Source organism: Dermacentor silvarum, chromosome 4, assembly GCF_013339745.2.
Source record: "Dermacentor silvarum isolate Dsil-2018 chromosome 4, BIME_Dsil_1.4, whole genome shotgun sequence".
Lineage (NCBI taxonomy): Eukaryota > Metazoa > Arthropoda > Arachnida > Ixodida > Ixodidae > Dermacentor > Dermacentor silvarum.
Genome location: NC_051157.2, coordinates 187,407,261 through 187,422,123, shown reverse-complemented (window position 1 = coordinate 187,422,123; position 14,863 = coordinate 187,407,261). Strand labels below are relative to the sequence as shown.

Sequence of the window (14,863 nt, the reverse complement as noted above, 5' to 3'; positions counted from 1 at the left end):
TCAGTTGACGCAGCGAAGTCTCGTCGGTCACTGCCAGAACTGCGGCTCCTGCAAGTGCATCGTTAGTTAGGCGTTCGTATTGCCGGCTACGCTACTGGAGCGCCCGCTCAATTGCTGTGGCTTCCTTAATAAATTCTTCCACTGTTGTAGGCGCGTTTCGCACGAGACCAGCGAATAGGCTCCGTACAGTCGAGTTTGCGGCTGCTCTGGCGCCATCTGGCGCAGCGACGCAACAGTGTTGGGAAGTGGGCGCCGCAGCTCGGCCGGCTCGATGAGTATTCTTTCCCGCGCGCTACATTTCGTCTCGGCCACGGTTGAAGCCGTTTTGCTTTGTTCACCTGCCTCCTTATTTTTTTATACGTCTTGCGACGGTGCAATGGCATGCGCTTCATCGGCAAGCGTCGGAGGTGAAAAAAAAGGCAAGTGGAACCGGCGATACTGCTGCGTAAAGGGCTGTCACAACCACGAAGGCCAGCCCGGGATAAAGTTGTACAGGTTTCCTGGCAAGTCTTATGAGACCGAACGGCGAAAGAAATGGATCGCAGCTGTGAGGAGAGTAAAGTAAGTCAGCTTCTTTGATATTTGTGAGAAGGTTTTGTTCTGTAAAGCGTGCTACACATGCGCGTTTCACAGCTCGTTGTGCGACGCCAGCGGCCATGGCCAGCTGCTGAACATTTAAAAGAAATTTGTCACGGCTTTGCTGATTTGACGACTGCTTGCCGTTGTCTTAGCATTCGGTATGATCAGCATAGCACTGGCGTGTGCGATGAGTAATATTTTATGCCAAGGAAGCCTATTTTGTGCTGGCGAGCACTAATTCGACGATCTTCGTTTCGGCCGCTGGCGCTTGAGAGGCGCGGTTTCACATGGTGCGATTTTTCTTGTGATATACATTTGGGATGTATCGTTGTAAAAGCAAAGCGCGTATGCAAGGAAAGGAATTCGCAAGCGAAATCGTATCTCGTGAAAGGGGCCTAATGAGCCTCGATCATTGTACATGATGAAAAACGAACATTCGCGTCATGTAAATTAAGATCGCCTAGTTAATAAATCTCGTTTATCAGCGCAGCAGGTGGCTCCGACTGGGTCCCAAACGAGGTCAACGAGGATAGCATGGTCACTGCCACACGATCCAACAATCCGAATCGTTTAGCTCACTCGACATGACTGTGCTGACGACAGCCTACGAGTGAGCGTGTAGCTGCACGTGGTCCAGATCGAGCTGTATGACAATCTAAAGTAACAGTGTGACAGGGGCATCAAATGATAGGCCGCGGCGTACAACGCGCCGGAGCGAAATGAGGCATACATTGCCAACAGTGAGGCGTCGATTAAAAATCGGTCAACTACAACGTTTTCAGGGTGCCAGTTTAGTGACTTCAATTTTAGTATAAAAGTAAGCTTTACTCGCGTGAAGGCTGACGTCGTATACTTGCTTTCCCTGTTGCGAACGGCACTTCGCGTGAACGTCCACGCCGTCCACTTCTTTCACGCAAGCAACATGCGAAGCAGCGTAGAGCTTGTCTCCGCTGGTTGACGCTGCACCGTGAAAGTAATCGTCTATTCCTTTAATAGGCCTGAACCCCGCAAAAACTATTTGTGACATCACAGAGGGCCACGCTTGTACTTTCACGTACACACGCGCACAAAACAAGAAGACGGATCGCGGATATACGCGCGGCTTTCGGAGGCGTGTATACGTAGTTCCGAAATCTCGCTGTCTTCCCCCCTTCCCAGTTTCGCGCCGCCCGCCACATGCGACGCTGAGCATCGCGCCACCGCTGCTGCGCAGCAGCGCCGCCTGTTCACTGTACGGAGCCTATAGCTGTTCTTTGACGCCGCGCATGAGATGACTCAGCTTCTTCGAATCAGGCATGTTGGGATCCGCGCGGCGAAACAAACGAGACATGTCCTCGACAAACATAGAGACACTTTCCTTGGGTTTCTCAATGCGCAACTCGAGAAGGCGTTGTGCATTATCTCGGCGATCAGTGCTTCCGAAGGTATCAATTAGCCGACGGCAAAATTCGTCCCACGTTGTCCAATGTGCCTCGCGGCTTTGAAATCACGTCCTTGCGCTACCGTCAAGAGTGAAGTACACATTGGAAAGCTTCTGGTCCGGACGCCACTGATTGACCCTAGCCACGCGTTCGTACTGGTCCAGCCAGTCTTCGGCGTCTTCATACGTGTCACCGCGGAAGCTTTTGGGGACTAGATTGTTCTGAACAGTCACCTGTGTTGTACTTGCAAGCGCCATTTCCTGAGTCGGTGCTTTGGCTGACAAACTTCCTTGCAAGAGACCGAATTCCGGGCACAGACCTTGCAGGCGGCGGCTTGCGCGGTGCACAGGTGTCTCGACGCGTAGATGATGTCTTGAAGGGCTGGATGCAGGGCTACTCGCAGGAGTCGTCCCAATCATTCGGCGAGGATGCGATACCCAGCACCTCCACCAGTGTCGCGGCTCACTGGAGACAAGATCGAAGAGCGGTATTTAATTGAGGCAATGAGGACAAAGCGCTCAGTTCAAACTTCTTCCTTTCTAGCACCTCGCTTGCAAGCTCGAGGTCGTCGTCTTTGTCGTCAGCATGGTTGGGCGCAGATAGCGTCGCGGCAATATGCAGAAGACAAAGATAATGTTCAATAACCTGGCAAGGGAACAAGGATTCAGGATCGCCAGTCAGCCCCTAGAGTCTGTGAAGGGGTACTTTTGTCTAGGTCAATTACTCACAGGGGACCCTGATCATGAGAAAGAAATTCACAGAAGAATAAAAGTGGGTTGGAGTGCATACGGCAGGCATTGCCAAATCCTGACTGGGAGCTAACCACTGCCATTGAAAAGAAAAGTGTGCAATCATTGCATTCTACCGGTGCTAACATATGGGGCAGAAACTTGGAGGTTAACAAAGAAGCTCGAGAACAAGTTAAGGACCGCACAAAGAGCAATGGAACGAAAAATCTTACAGCTAACGTTAAGAGACAGGACCAGAGCGGTGTGGATCAGAGAACAAACCGGGATAGCCGATATTTAGTTGACATTAAGCAGAAGAAATGGAGCTGGGCAGGCCATGTAATGCGTAGGATGGATAACCGATGGACCATTAGGGTTACAGAATGGGTACCAAGAGAATGGAAGCACAGTCGAGGTCGGCAGAAAAGCAGATGGGATGATGAAGTTAAGAAATTTGCAGGCGCAAGTTGGAATACGCTAGCGCAATACAGGGGTAATTGGAGATCGCAGGGAGAGGCCTTCATCCTGCAGTGGACATAAAATATAGGCTGATGATGATGATGACTACCGCCCTCGCACTCGAACTCCTGCACTCCGTTTTACTGAACGCACTACATATTGCCGAACAGTGGTTGTAGGTGCGGCTCTCCCCAGTGGCACGTTGTTTTTTCGTCCACTTTCATTTCGCTTTAATTTATGATTTCTACATTCTAATTAAGACTACAAATAACTTCATTTAGGTTTTCCTTGGCTTCATGATCTGTTGGCTTGATAAGCTTATGAGCAACAAACTTCGCCACCACCCCCTCAGTTATCCCCCGTGCTTCTCGTTCACCAATAAGCAAAACATTTTTTGTCATTATGAGCATGACTTGTTCTGTGCGTGTGCTTTGTTTTGATTGCTCCCTGCTGCCCCAAAAAGGCTGCAATATGCAAAAATAAATAAATGTTGTATAATTGAAAATATTCTGCTCAAGAAATACTGATGTCCGGTTCTTATTATGCGACGAGATGATGTGCTAAGGGGTGTGAAATTTACTTCAGTACCATTAAGCGTCACATTCTCAGGGCCTTTCTAGGATCACAAAACAAGGAGTATCTCCTACTAGGCCAGTGGGGGGGGGGGGGTTTCTGTAAGAGTCCACCTAGTGGACTGTCCATATCGGCTGTCGCGATTGGCTCCAGCTGCACGAACGAGAAGGACACTGGCTAGCTCCATCTCAATCGTGCAGCGGCAGACAATCGCGACAGCCTTAATGGACCGTCCATTAGGTGGGCTCTTACAGAATACACCAGTCTCCTTCTCTCTCGTGCTACTGGAGCCAATCGCAACAGCCGATATGGATAGTCCACTAGGTAGACTCTTACAGAATACCCCCCTCCTCTGATATTGGACGTGATAAATTACCACAAATGGCTAAGTCCTCACAGTCAATCAAGAAAAACTAACGTGGGTAAAACGTTGACAACTTGAAACAAAAAACAAGTTTACGTAAGTTCGCGAAGTTAAATATTATGCAAGAAAATAAAAAGACAGCTAATAAAGCGGGAAATCAGTGACATTGTGGAATGTTAAGGAATGAGTTTCACGATATCTTTATCGTCATCGTATTTCTTTACAGTATACTTGAAACTGCTTGATTTCGCTTTTTGTTTATTCCGAGAAAAAAGCAAGACAAGACTTTAAGTTGACAACCTCTTTGGCAAAATGGGGCAGTGTCTAAAAAATGCTTTCTTGTACCCCGCTGTACCCCAAGCTCTCGCAATAAACTAACACCATAATTGCGTAATATAATGCGTTACGTAGTCAAAGTCATACGCGCTTGTGATAGCGTTGTCTACATGCTTCGCGGGATGTGGCGAACTGATTTGCTATTAAGATATTGGTACTTGTGGCACGGCTACTCCTTGAAATGGTGGTAAACAGCAGCGACAGCTTTTAAAGAAGCAAGCGCACTTTGTAGCGACATGCCGCGACAATTGCTTTGCCTATATCATAATCACCACAGTTGTCGTAGATCTTGACATTTCAGTGGACCTATACAAAACGCGGGTATAATTGAAATTAAAAAAAAATAAGTGCTGACTGACGTTAATTTCCGGCTTCCTTACAGTGATTCAAAGAGACACGCCCGTCTGAAAACATGAAGGCTCGCATCGAAGACCGCATCGTCTACTCACCATACCCACACATCGATATCCCCTTGTACTCCTTTTATTCCTTGGCAAAAGAAAAGCTGCTGATTAACCCCAACAAGATGGCGCTGGTGAGAACAATGTTCCTGACGTGTTTCATAGACAGTGATGTTTGCAGGGTTAATCACTTTTGTTTGGTTCGCGCGAGAGGAATAACAGAGAATAAGAAAGTCTGTAAGTAAGGTTACGAAATAGGATAAAACTAAACAAATTACCGAGTGACTACTGAATTAAACCCACTACACTGAACTGTGTAGCAAATGTGTCTGATATACGGACAATTCGCAGAAACGTTTGCGCAGTTGTGTAAGTTACGGCGGGAACTGCAGACCCTCTTTGCAGGGTCCGCAATTTAGCATGGCAAATTGCAGCGCGCTACTCGTGGCCCTACTTTTAACAGCGGAGCTGTTTAAGCCGGGCGTAATGTGCCTGCTGAATCCAAAAATGTGGGCCGATCCTGGCGGTAGTACAGAAAGGGTCCAAGCGCAATGGCACATACCCCTGTGAACTAGCGAAGCTGATCCTGGCTAAGTCTAGCTAAGCATGGTTGGCACTACTTAAGCTTAGTCAGTCATCCCTAACCCATTGATAGCCAATCAATAGCTAACCGGGAAAATTCCGGAAAATCCTGAGAATGACTTGGTAGTGCTTCGCCTAGCCCAAATATGTAATCAATACCTTGCGATAGCCAATCGATAGCCAATCAATCGCTAACCAATAATCGACCAATAATCAATAAACTCCGGAAAATTCTGGGGATGACTTGGTAGTGCTTAACCTAGTCCTAAAGCGAGGACTAGCTAGGTGCCCATCACCTCCGCTGTCTCTTTAGCATTGCGTCTCCAGTGCAAGCTACGCAAATTTTTTTCTTGTTGTGTACTGTCCACATAAATTACATAAAAAGAAATTAATAAAAAGAAGGTTAAGCGGAATCCACAACAATTTTTGTTTGTAGCTGTAAATTCTATACTATTTGCTTTCCCCGTCACGCATTCGGAGAATTTAAGTCTAACTCCAAACTATCTCGTTTTGTTTTCCTCGCAACTTGTCTGATGACGGCTGGATACATGAAATGTCAGTGCGCGGAAACAGCTGTGGAAACAACGGAAACAATGGTGCATGTGAGAGAGAGAGAGAGCGCGCAACAGAAATAATTATTGTAGCAGGTGTTTCAGCTAACTCGGGTCCACGCCGCAGGGCCGTGTCCGGGGACAAGGTGATCCTGAGGGTTGAGTTGATGCAGAGGGTTTGGAGCCTTGAGGCCCCTCGGCAGAGGTGACACATCCCTTTGGACAAGGCTTCACGTAGGCGCCAATCCCGGACAACCCACCATTTGGAAATTTAGGGCGCTATAACGTAATATGATTCCAAACTGTTTTCATTCCAAACTCCTGACGTCAAATTTACGTAACCACCGACGCAAGCATCGGGCGGTGACCCGCAGCGTTGTCTGAACAACCCAATCAAACACTCTCCTCGTTTATAGGAGGTCACCTTTGTTCGCTTTAAAAACCAACAACATTGTCTACACTCAGCGGTTTTTCTTGTCTAATTGGCTGACAAGAGGCGAGGAGTACGCTCTAGTGGAGAGGGTATCGGTGGGGCCGAGCCAACACAGTGAAAATAGATACCAGCATGAACACGGTCGTGCCGGCTTCTCCGATTGGTCCGCTTCGCCTTACTTAGCTTGCGTTCGCTGGTCGAAAATCGCGGTGGCGTGCAACGGAAGGACAAGAATGCCCCTAAAACGGATCTTGAGCAAGGAAGAGTAGGCAGAGCGATGTCGTATGCATGCCGAAAGGGCTCGATAATGTTTTACTGCCACGCATAAAGGTTTATCATGCGCAAATAAATACGTGATCACCGGCAGGTGCAAGAAGCGAGGGCCTGAGCGATCGGCGGGCAGCCATCTTCTATTCCTTTCGGAACGGGGCAGTCTGTGGCTATTCAGAAAGTTTTTCAGTTTTGTTCGGCGTAATAATGCATTTTTTAGCGTACACGTCACTTAGACGTGGTGAGTTTTCGCGGTTTTGTGACGCGTGGCAGACAGGCGAAGTGGGCGTAGCCAGAAAACATTGGACTAATAGCAAAGGCCTAATGGTGAAAAGGTGTCGAATCAGGAGTGATAATTTTTCTTTTGTGCGGTTTAACCATGCATAATTAGTGGGTACACGTTATATCAGATGGGGAGCTATCGCGGTTTTCGTGACGTCGCGTGACAGACAGGTGAAGTTGGGAGTGGCCCGAAAATGTTTTGACCAATCGTGGCGGCTGATTGCAACAATTGGAATCAAAACAGTTTGGAATCTATTTGCGTTATAGCGCCCCTATAGTAACCTTTTCCTGTCCTCCTTTATAAAATTTGTCTTTCCGTCTCACATTTATTCTTTTCTGGTTCTACTCACTTCCTTTTATTTTCAGGCAGCAAGGCAGCAAGGGTCTACTTTAAGGCAGCAAGGGTCAATCTTTTGTGCGACAACCAATTTAGGTCATTCGTATTGGGTTATAATGAGCATGTACCGCAGGCGTGATCAGAATGGTATTCCTAAAAGTCATGTCACGTCCCCTAGCTGCGCTCCGTGGTGGGCGCCTCGCAGTCAGCCTAATAGTATAGGATCAACATGGTTTCAAAGTTTTGTGCACTTCTGGTCGCTCCATCAAGTGGGGGAAGTGGCCGGGAGTTGAACGTTCAACGTACGTCATAGATAGTAAGCATGAAACAAAGACTGTCCGAGTGACATGTCAAGGAATGGTTGACCAACACCATAGGTCCTGGCTATAAAGTGATGAAGATGGCAAGCGGCAGCCTCCAGCTGCACGTTCGTCACTGGCTGCAAACTAACAAACTGACAAAACTTGTAGCTTTCTGGGACATCTCAATTCTTGTGAACCCACACAGAGCTATTACCACTGCCTGTCGTGTCATTGTGGAAAACAACATGTTAGAAATGTCTGAAATCGAACTTCTTGAAGGGTGGAACGGTCCAAATGTAGTAATGTTGCAAGAAATAAAACAAGGCACGAGGATATAGAAATGTCAATCCTGTACTTGATTATAACACTTGAAACCTGCAACCTGCCCGAATCCGTCGAAAGTGGCTACTGTAAGATTCCCGTGGGACCATAGATCCCAAATGTGCGCCTAGGTGTCCGTGGTTTTGGCATGGGTCTCAAAACCGCCGTGGTGGCTCAGGGGATATGGTATTGCGCTGCTAAGCACGAGGTCGGAGGATCAAATCCCGGCCGCGGCGGCCACATTTCGATGAGGGCGAAAAGCACGATTATTGGAGGTACGTTAAAGGTCCGCGCATTGGAGGTACGTTAAAGTTCCGCGGATGGTCGAAATTATTCGGGAGACCCCAACTATGGAATGCTTCATAATCAAATCGTGGTTTGGGCACATACACACTACTTGTGACAAGTGTGTATGAACTGACCATTTCTGTGACATCCGCACTGCCACTGCCCGCTGCGTCAACTGTGACGCAGATCACACCGCTTACTGGCGATGGCGCCCGTCTTCTGGCTTATGGCGTCGATGGCTTATGAAGGGGGGCAAGGGGGAGGGGGTCATGCTAGGTTTGGTACTGTTAAACGGGGTCACGTACTGGAACAGTGTGAGAAACACTTGCCTAGAAGATTGAGCATATTTTCTGGGCGGACATATTCAAAATTTATCTAGTTCAGTGCACTACACGGTAACCTCTCTGAGGTTCAAAGATTGGGAATAAAAGCAGCCCCTTGACGACATATATGCGCGAGATGCACCTTACAACCGCCCATGTAGCTTACTTCAACCTAGAGCTACTATTAATTGTTGCAAGAACTCGTAACCAGGTGGCGACCATATCATGTGTAAAATCAGCTTTGTGCGTACACCCTCAGAACACTCCCCTCCCTCTTCAAAACTATGTGAGTGAATAGGTACATTGAACGAAGCTATTGTAATTCCTATTGTTGAACAATGCAAAGAGCCGTCCTTAGCCAGTACTTGTGTCGTTTTAGCGCTATGAATCCCAGTTAAAATTACAATGACCTACCAACACGCCCAAACTTCTTCCCCGCTAAACATGGCTCAACGGTTCCATAGTCACCCTTTGTGTTATTACTACTTACAGGTAAGCGACATACTCAGCCTGACACGTGCCGAAGTTCTGGCTGGCATGCAGCGCTATGCCATCGGTTTCCGACAGAATGGCATGCTTCCCGGAGACAATGTCTGCATTCACCTGAACAACAGCGTGGAAAATCTGATAGCCATTTACGGCTGCATCCTAGCGGGTGCGACAGTTTTCCTGGCCAGTCCCTTTCTCACCGAATGTAAGCAGACGTCTGTGAAACAGTTGATTATATAGCGTGCAACAGCTCCAGGAATTGATGTCCTTCGGCGAAAAGGAGCTATTTTTAGCGAACTTACCGAGCTCAGTGAGACCACGATTGCTTAAAGCTGTTTCGCAATCATGTGCGACAGCTAAGCTTGATGTAGAGCACTGCTCGTGGCTTGCCCGAAAGCCCGGGCTGGTTAGGGCAGTTTTTTTCACGGGCTCGGGCAGGGCTCGGCTTTTCTAACGCGTGCCCGGGCCGGGCTCGGACTTTCTTGTGGTGTGCATGTAACGTACAGCTGTTATCCTCACGCGTCTCTAGTCTGAAAAACGTCTTTTTCGGTCTCGGGCCGGGTTCGGGCCGGTTTCGAGAGCCGGGCTCGGGTCTAAGGTAAAGGGGTGGTGGGCCGGGCCGGGCTGGTAACGTAGATTATTTCCTGGCCCGGGCCGGGCCCGGGTCTCGCCATAAAACGTTTGGTCGGGCTCGGGCGGGCAAACCAAAGAAAAAACGGGCCCGGGCCGGGCCCGGGCTGAAAAAAGTGGCCCGTGCTGTGCTCTAGCTTGATGCATTCAATATGTGTAGGACAGATATGTAACCATATAAATCCGCTCCGGAGTACGCATCTGTACTTCTAGTCAAGAGTTCGTCGAAAGTCAAGCTGGTCTAATTGTAATGCTGACGAAATTATTGCCATGGCTGACCAAGGCAAGGTGCGAACAATATACGTTTCAAATCCCATACGAGTTGCTTGTTCACTACGGTGAAGAAAGGACCATTTAAAGCTGCTAATGTCACGATTAGATGACGTGAATGCAAGTAGACAACAGGGAGGTTGCCATGTACCGGCCCCGCTTATGCAGTACCGGCATTGATTTGAATAAACGGTGATTCCAGCACTAGGTAGATTAACAGTTAATGCAGAATTTTTTTTATTTTCTGTGATGGCGGTATCGTGTATAAAATACTTAGCTGTAACCTAAACAGGGCGAATGTTCCAGCACAGTGTAAGCAAAATAGAGAGTAGTTGCGTGCTTTTTGAAAATACCATGAAGGATGTATAGAGCCACACATGTTTTGAAAGATGTGACATTGAGGAGCTAGGAAACCGATGGTACGTATGGAAAGGCTGTTTAAATAGTCCCTAGAATGATTTTGACCTACTCGAATAAAGCTTGACCCAAGGATATATCTCTTACGATAACTTTACATGAATGTGCTCTGTAATAAACCGCATACAAATTCTTTAAAATTATCTTCCTCTCTAGAATCTGTGTCCCCAATCAACTCGCATGCCATATGCCAATGATTACTTCCGTTTACTTGAGCGCAACATTATTCTGTTACTAATGTACACGATTCCGTACGATTCGAACAAGTGCTCCCGCGCATCTTTTCGTCACCTTATTATCTTGTACTGTGGCGGTGGTGTAGTCTAGGTGAAGCATACGAGCTTTCCTCAGCCTCGAGAGGCCACGGGGCACTAAATGTACCCAATTATAGCTCGAAGGAGTTGAGAACTGGCTGGGGAGCCGACTTAAGCCGAAAAGAGAAGTGCAGTACCAGCAAGCGAAAGCAGGACTTTAATCCTAAGGAAAGTAGGAGTTTCTTGCACTAAAATGAAAAGGTAAGGGCAGTCATTGATGTTCGCCAGAAATTATTCCACCACTATCCGACTGGTAGCCGTCTCCATACTTCTTGTCGCTAACATTATTTGTATTGTTGTTAGCATAATACGTGTATCTAGTAAATTCTATTCAGGGCGTCCCCACTATCATGTATCGCGTTTAAGGAACGTGAAGATATGGCGTTTACATGAAGATAGCTAAGTTCACATTGTTCACAGCCGTGTAGAGTAGCTGCCAGTAATTTTTTGTTGACGCCATCCAATTTAATAATTAATTGCACTTAGATAATTTTAAGCACTGCTCTTATGCCGTGATTTCATTGGAGAATTTGTCGGAAATTGAAGAAATCCTCTAACTGGCATTTTTTTCAGGCAGATACTTTCTGGTCGTTTATTTTTTGCGGCTGATAAGAAAACCCTATGGAAAATGAAAAATATCGCGTGATTAGCTGTCCGCCCGCATCAAAAAGCAGCGCCATTAGGCAAGACATTACCCAATTCTACAGAAAGTCGAGGAGTATATGTCCACCTCCTAACCCAAAATTAAACAGGTCTCAGGCGGTTGACTGGAGGCGACTTCAAACCAGAACTTACACGAACCCGGTACATCTTAACCGCATGTTTCCAGATTTATACCCTGAGGCCAAATGTAAGTTATGTAATGATAGAGTAGCCACCCTAGAACACATACTCTGGGATTGTGAAATAGTTCAGAGGAGAATTGCAGTCCCCCCGGATGAACTAAGGGCGCGGTGGAGAACCACACTGACTAGCTCTGATCTTCACGACCAACTTTGGCCCATCCAGCAAGCCCGGGAAGCTACCGAGAGACAGGGTCTCTCTGCTGCCCCCGGCTTGGCCTTGACCCAGGCCATCAATTTGCCGGATATTTATTAAAGTTGACTCACTCACTTAGGCAAGCCAAGGGATAGCCTCTGAGTTTGGCGCGTTGCAGGCGCCAATATTAGAAGCAGTGCCGTCTATGCGAGAATCCAAAATAAGTTTTCAACTGCGGGGCACGGTGACAATCAGAAGACGGAGCGTTGCGGGAACTGCACCGTTCCGCCGTATCCTTCGCAGTGCAAGGCATTGAAGAAGGAACGGGAACACCGCGAAGGCGGTATTTCACTGCCAATAACTGCGCGTCTGATGAACGCATTAAAGTAGTTTTCGTTGCAATGTATTTCTGAAATAGCGTATTTTCTATTCAAATGCATTTGTCGACATCGATAAAGAATGGTTCGGTACGCCTTTATTATTCACAATCACCTTAGCCACGAAACCACTGTCATTCGTGCACAACAATCAACATACGTAGTCCCACCGTCCTTTAAAGAACTGCGCAAGTGTCTTGTAAGTTGGGGAGTAATGGTGTTTTCAAATTTAGGCGGTTCACAGAGCTCATACAGCCTGCATGCATACGGTGTGTGATATTGACACGTATACATGTTTATCTTTCACCGGTGGCCGCTTTCCACCGGGTAACAAATGTTATCGTTATCGCTCGGAGCAGGACGCGCCTGTATCGGAAGTTTCTAGAACGGTATCGATGCTTCTTTCCTTTGCCTGTTTTCACCGACGCTTATGTTATCTGATTGTATGACCAACGCGAATTGTCTAGAACTTTCTGGAAGACCCGCGGGCATCAGGGATTAATCTGGAACCTTCGATGACTCAGGTATAAAAGGCGACGCGTTTCGCCGCTGATCAGATTTTCGATGACCGCCGACTGTGTTCGCCGCTTTCGTTGTGCTTTGAGTGTAGCTTGCTTTTGTGAGCACAGGTTCGCCCAATAAGGAATCAGTTTCGTCATACACAGTTTTACGACTGTTTAATTCAGCGTCACTACTACGTGACAATATAATCATGTATGAAGTATTCGGGTTCAGGAACCCGAAGTATTAATGTCGCCTTGGGCTCTTGTAACGCCTGCCTAATGCGTGCTTGTGAAACCTAAATTAGCCGATCCATTGCTTGAAGCCTTGATACTAAGGCTCGTATCATACTGTCAACTAAAATTTAGCTGAACGCATAACTGAGGGAGTGATTCGCACTGTAAATGCTTTATGCAGATGAGCTGCGCTATGAAGCGGAAGACTGTGAATGCGTACACGTCGTTACCGACGAGCCGAATGCATTGAAGGTTACCAAAGCATTTGCACGCTTAAAAATTCAGGTGAGTGTTAACACATATACAGTGTTTGTACAACTTTATGTAGGCGAAGTGTGCATCAGCAACGCATAGCATTCACCATTTTGAACTGCGACTATCAGTGAACGGTCGTCGCAGTTAATCGTTTTGTGTGGACGACATCCTGAAATAGAAGCTGCGCACAAGTCTATATATGCGAATGGGGCGAACGTTGCACGTACTCTTTTCTATTTACAATGTGGGCACTGGCCGCTCCACAGTGGCAAATCGACAATGCAACGGCTCATGCCAAGTTTTCTTTCAACATTGCGACCATGTAAGCTACCTCTGAGCAGCACTGGCTCCAAGTTTTTGAAATGTTTCCGGCCATTTTGGGGGGCTTTTGGTGGGCGAATCTCTCCGCCATTCGAAGCATGAAGTTGTGAGGTCTCTGTGGATACCCAATTTCTCACGGTGGGTGGACGTTTTGGACATTTACGAGACTTTTTTCTGTGCGGACTACGTGCGGACTACTGTGCGCGAGCTAAGCCTAACCAGCAGTAGGGTGACGGCGGCCGCCAGCACCTTTCGCCGCCGGCTGGGACCCGTGAGGGAGTGTGCGCCATGTATATTCGGGTTTCAGTAGACGGGGAGGATGTCTCTCCTGAGGAACTTCAATTTCCTGGTTGGACCATGGCGGTTAATCGACGGAAAGTCGAAAACGTACCCGACGGCACGGGCGAGGCGCCGAGCGCGAAGCTCGGCGTGGCGATGCTGTCGCAGTCTCGTCGGCCGCTCACAAAGGTGAAAAAGCAAGTCATAGCTGGATGAAGTCTGCCACAACTTCCGAATGTTCATTTGCGGGTGATTGTCCATCCACGCAATGACCTCGACATGAGGAATGTTAGGCAAATCAAGTTTGCCTTCGCCCTGGCCAGGGCGGCGAGTCTGGACGAGGAAGAAATCGCCGAAGACGTAGTTTGTCCCAACGTCATGCAGAACATTATGGTGGTTAGCATACCGGCGGAGAAGAACGCCAGAGCGTATGCCAGGATATCTAGTATTGTCCCGGGCAGTGGGGAGTACGAAGTCAGCGCGTATATTGCTGCCCCGGACGACATATGCAAGGGTGTCATACGAGGGTTAGACCTTGACATAGACCCGGCAAGACTTCAGAAGCTTATTGTTCATGACAGGAACCCAACGGCTCTTCAAGCAAAGCGAATCAATAACTCGAAAACGCTGGTGATTCTTTTCGACGGACTAAAAGTTCCAAATCACGTTATTTGCGGCGCGAACATGTTCCGCTGCACACTGTTCAGAAGAGAGACAGATGTTTTCTACGCTTGCGGCAAAGTAGGACATCGCGTTGACGTATGCCTCCGCCAGATGACGTCATATGCAGGGGATGCAGCAAGCAGTTGCCATCGGAGGGACAGGATTGCAAGCCAATGTGCAAGTTGTGCGGAGGCGCGCAAGTCACAGCAGACAGGAAGTGCAAGCAGAGCTTCCAGATCCCGTATGTGGTGCATCACAGGAGAAAGGAGAGACAGAAGCAAGATTCTAATCCGGGTTTTCAATGATGCCATCACGCGGAAGTAGACTTCCTGCCGCTGCACACGGTCAAGCCAGGGTTACCAGCGTAATCCAGTGCAGGCGCTCCCGATCCAGGGGCGGCCGATCTCGGTCCAGGGGCGGCCGATCCCGGTCCAGGGGCAGATCAGCCACCATAGCAAGTCCCGCTACAGGACTCCAGGGCTCCTGCGGTTCGCATCGCAACGCAGGGGGTTGACCAAGGAACGTGGGCCACCAAGGTCAAGAAACAGGTAAAGGGGGTGCTGCTTCAGAGCATGTTAGCTTT

General features: G+C 48.0%; 1 protein-coding gene across 1 annotated transcript in view; it reads left to right on the top strand.

Moving 5' to 3' along the window:
- The window catches only part of LOC125945082 (uncharacterized), a 102,714-nt gene extending 88,145 nt beyond the window's left edge, over nt 1–14,569 (top strand). Inside the window, exons 2-5 of the mRNA XM_049666652.1 lie at nt 4,843–4,995; nt 9,043–9,244; nt 12,944–13,047; nt 14,540–14,569. Of these exons, the coding sequence (XP_049522609.1) occupies nt 4,873–4,995; nt 9,043–9,244; nt 12,944–13,047; nt 14,540–14,569 (459 nt within the window). The 5' untranslated portion in view covers nt 4,843–4,872. The remainder of the gene's footprint in view (nt 1–4,842; nt 4,996–9,042; nt 9,245–12,943; nt 13,048–14,539) is intronic.
- The last annotated feature ends 294 nt before the right edge of the window (nt 14,570–14,863 follow it).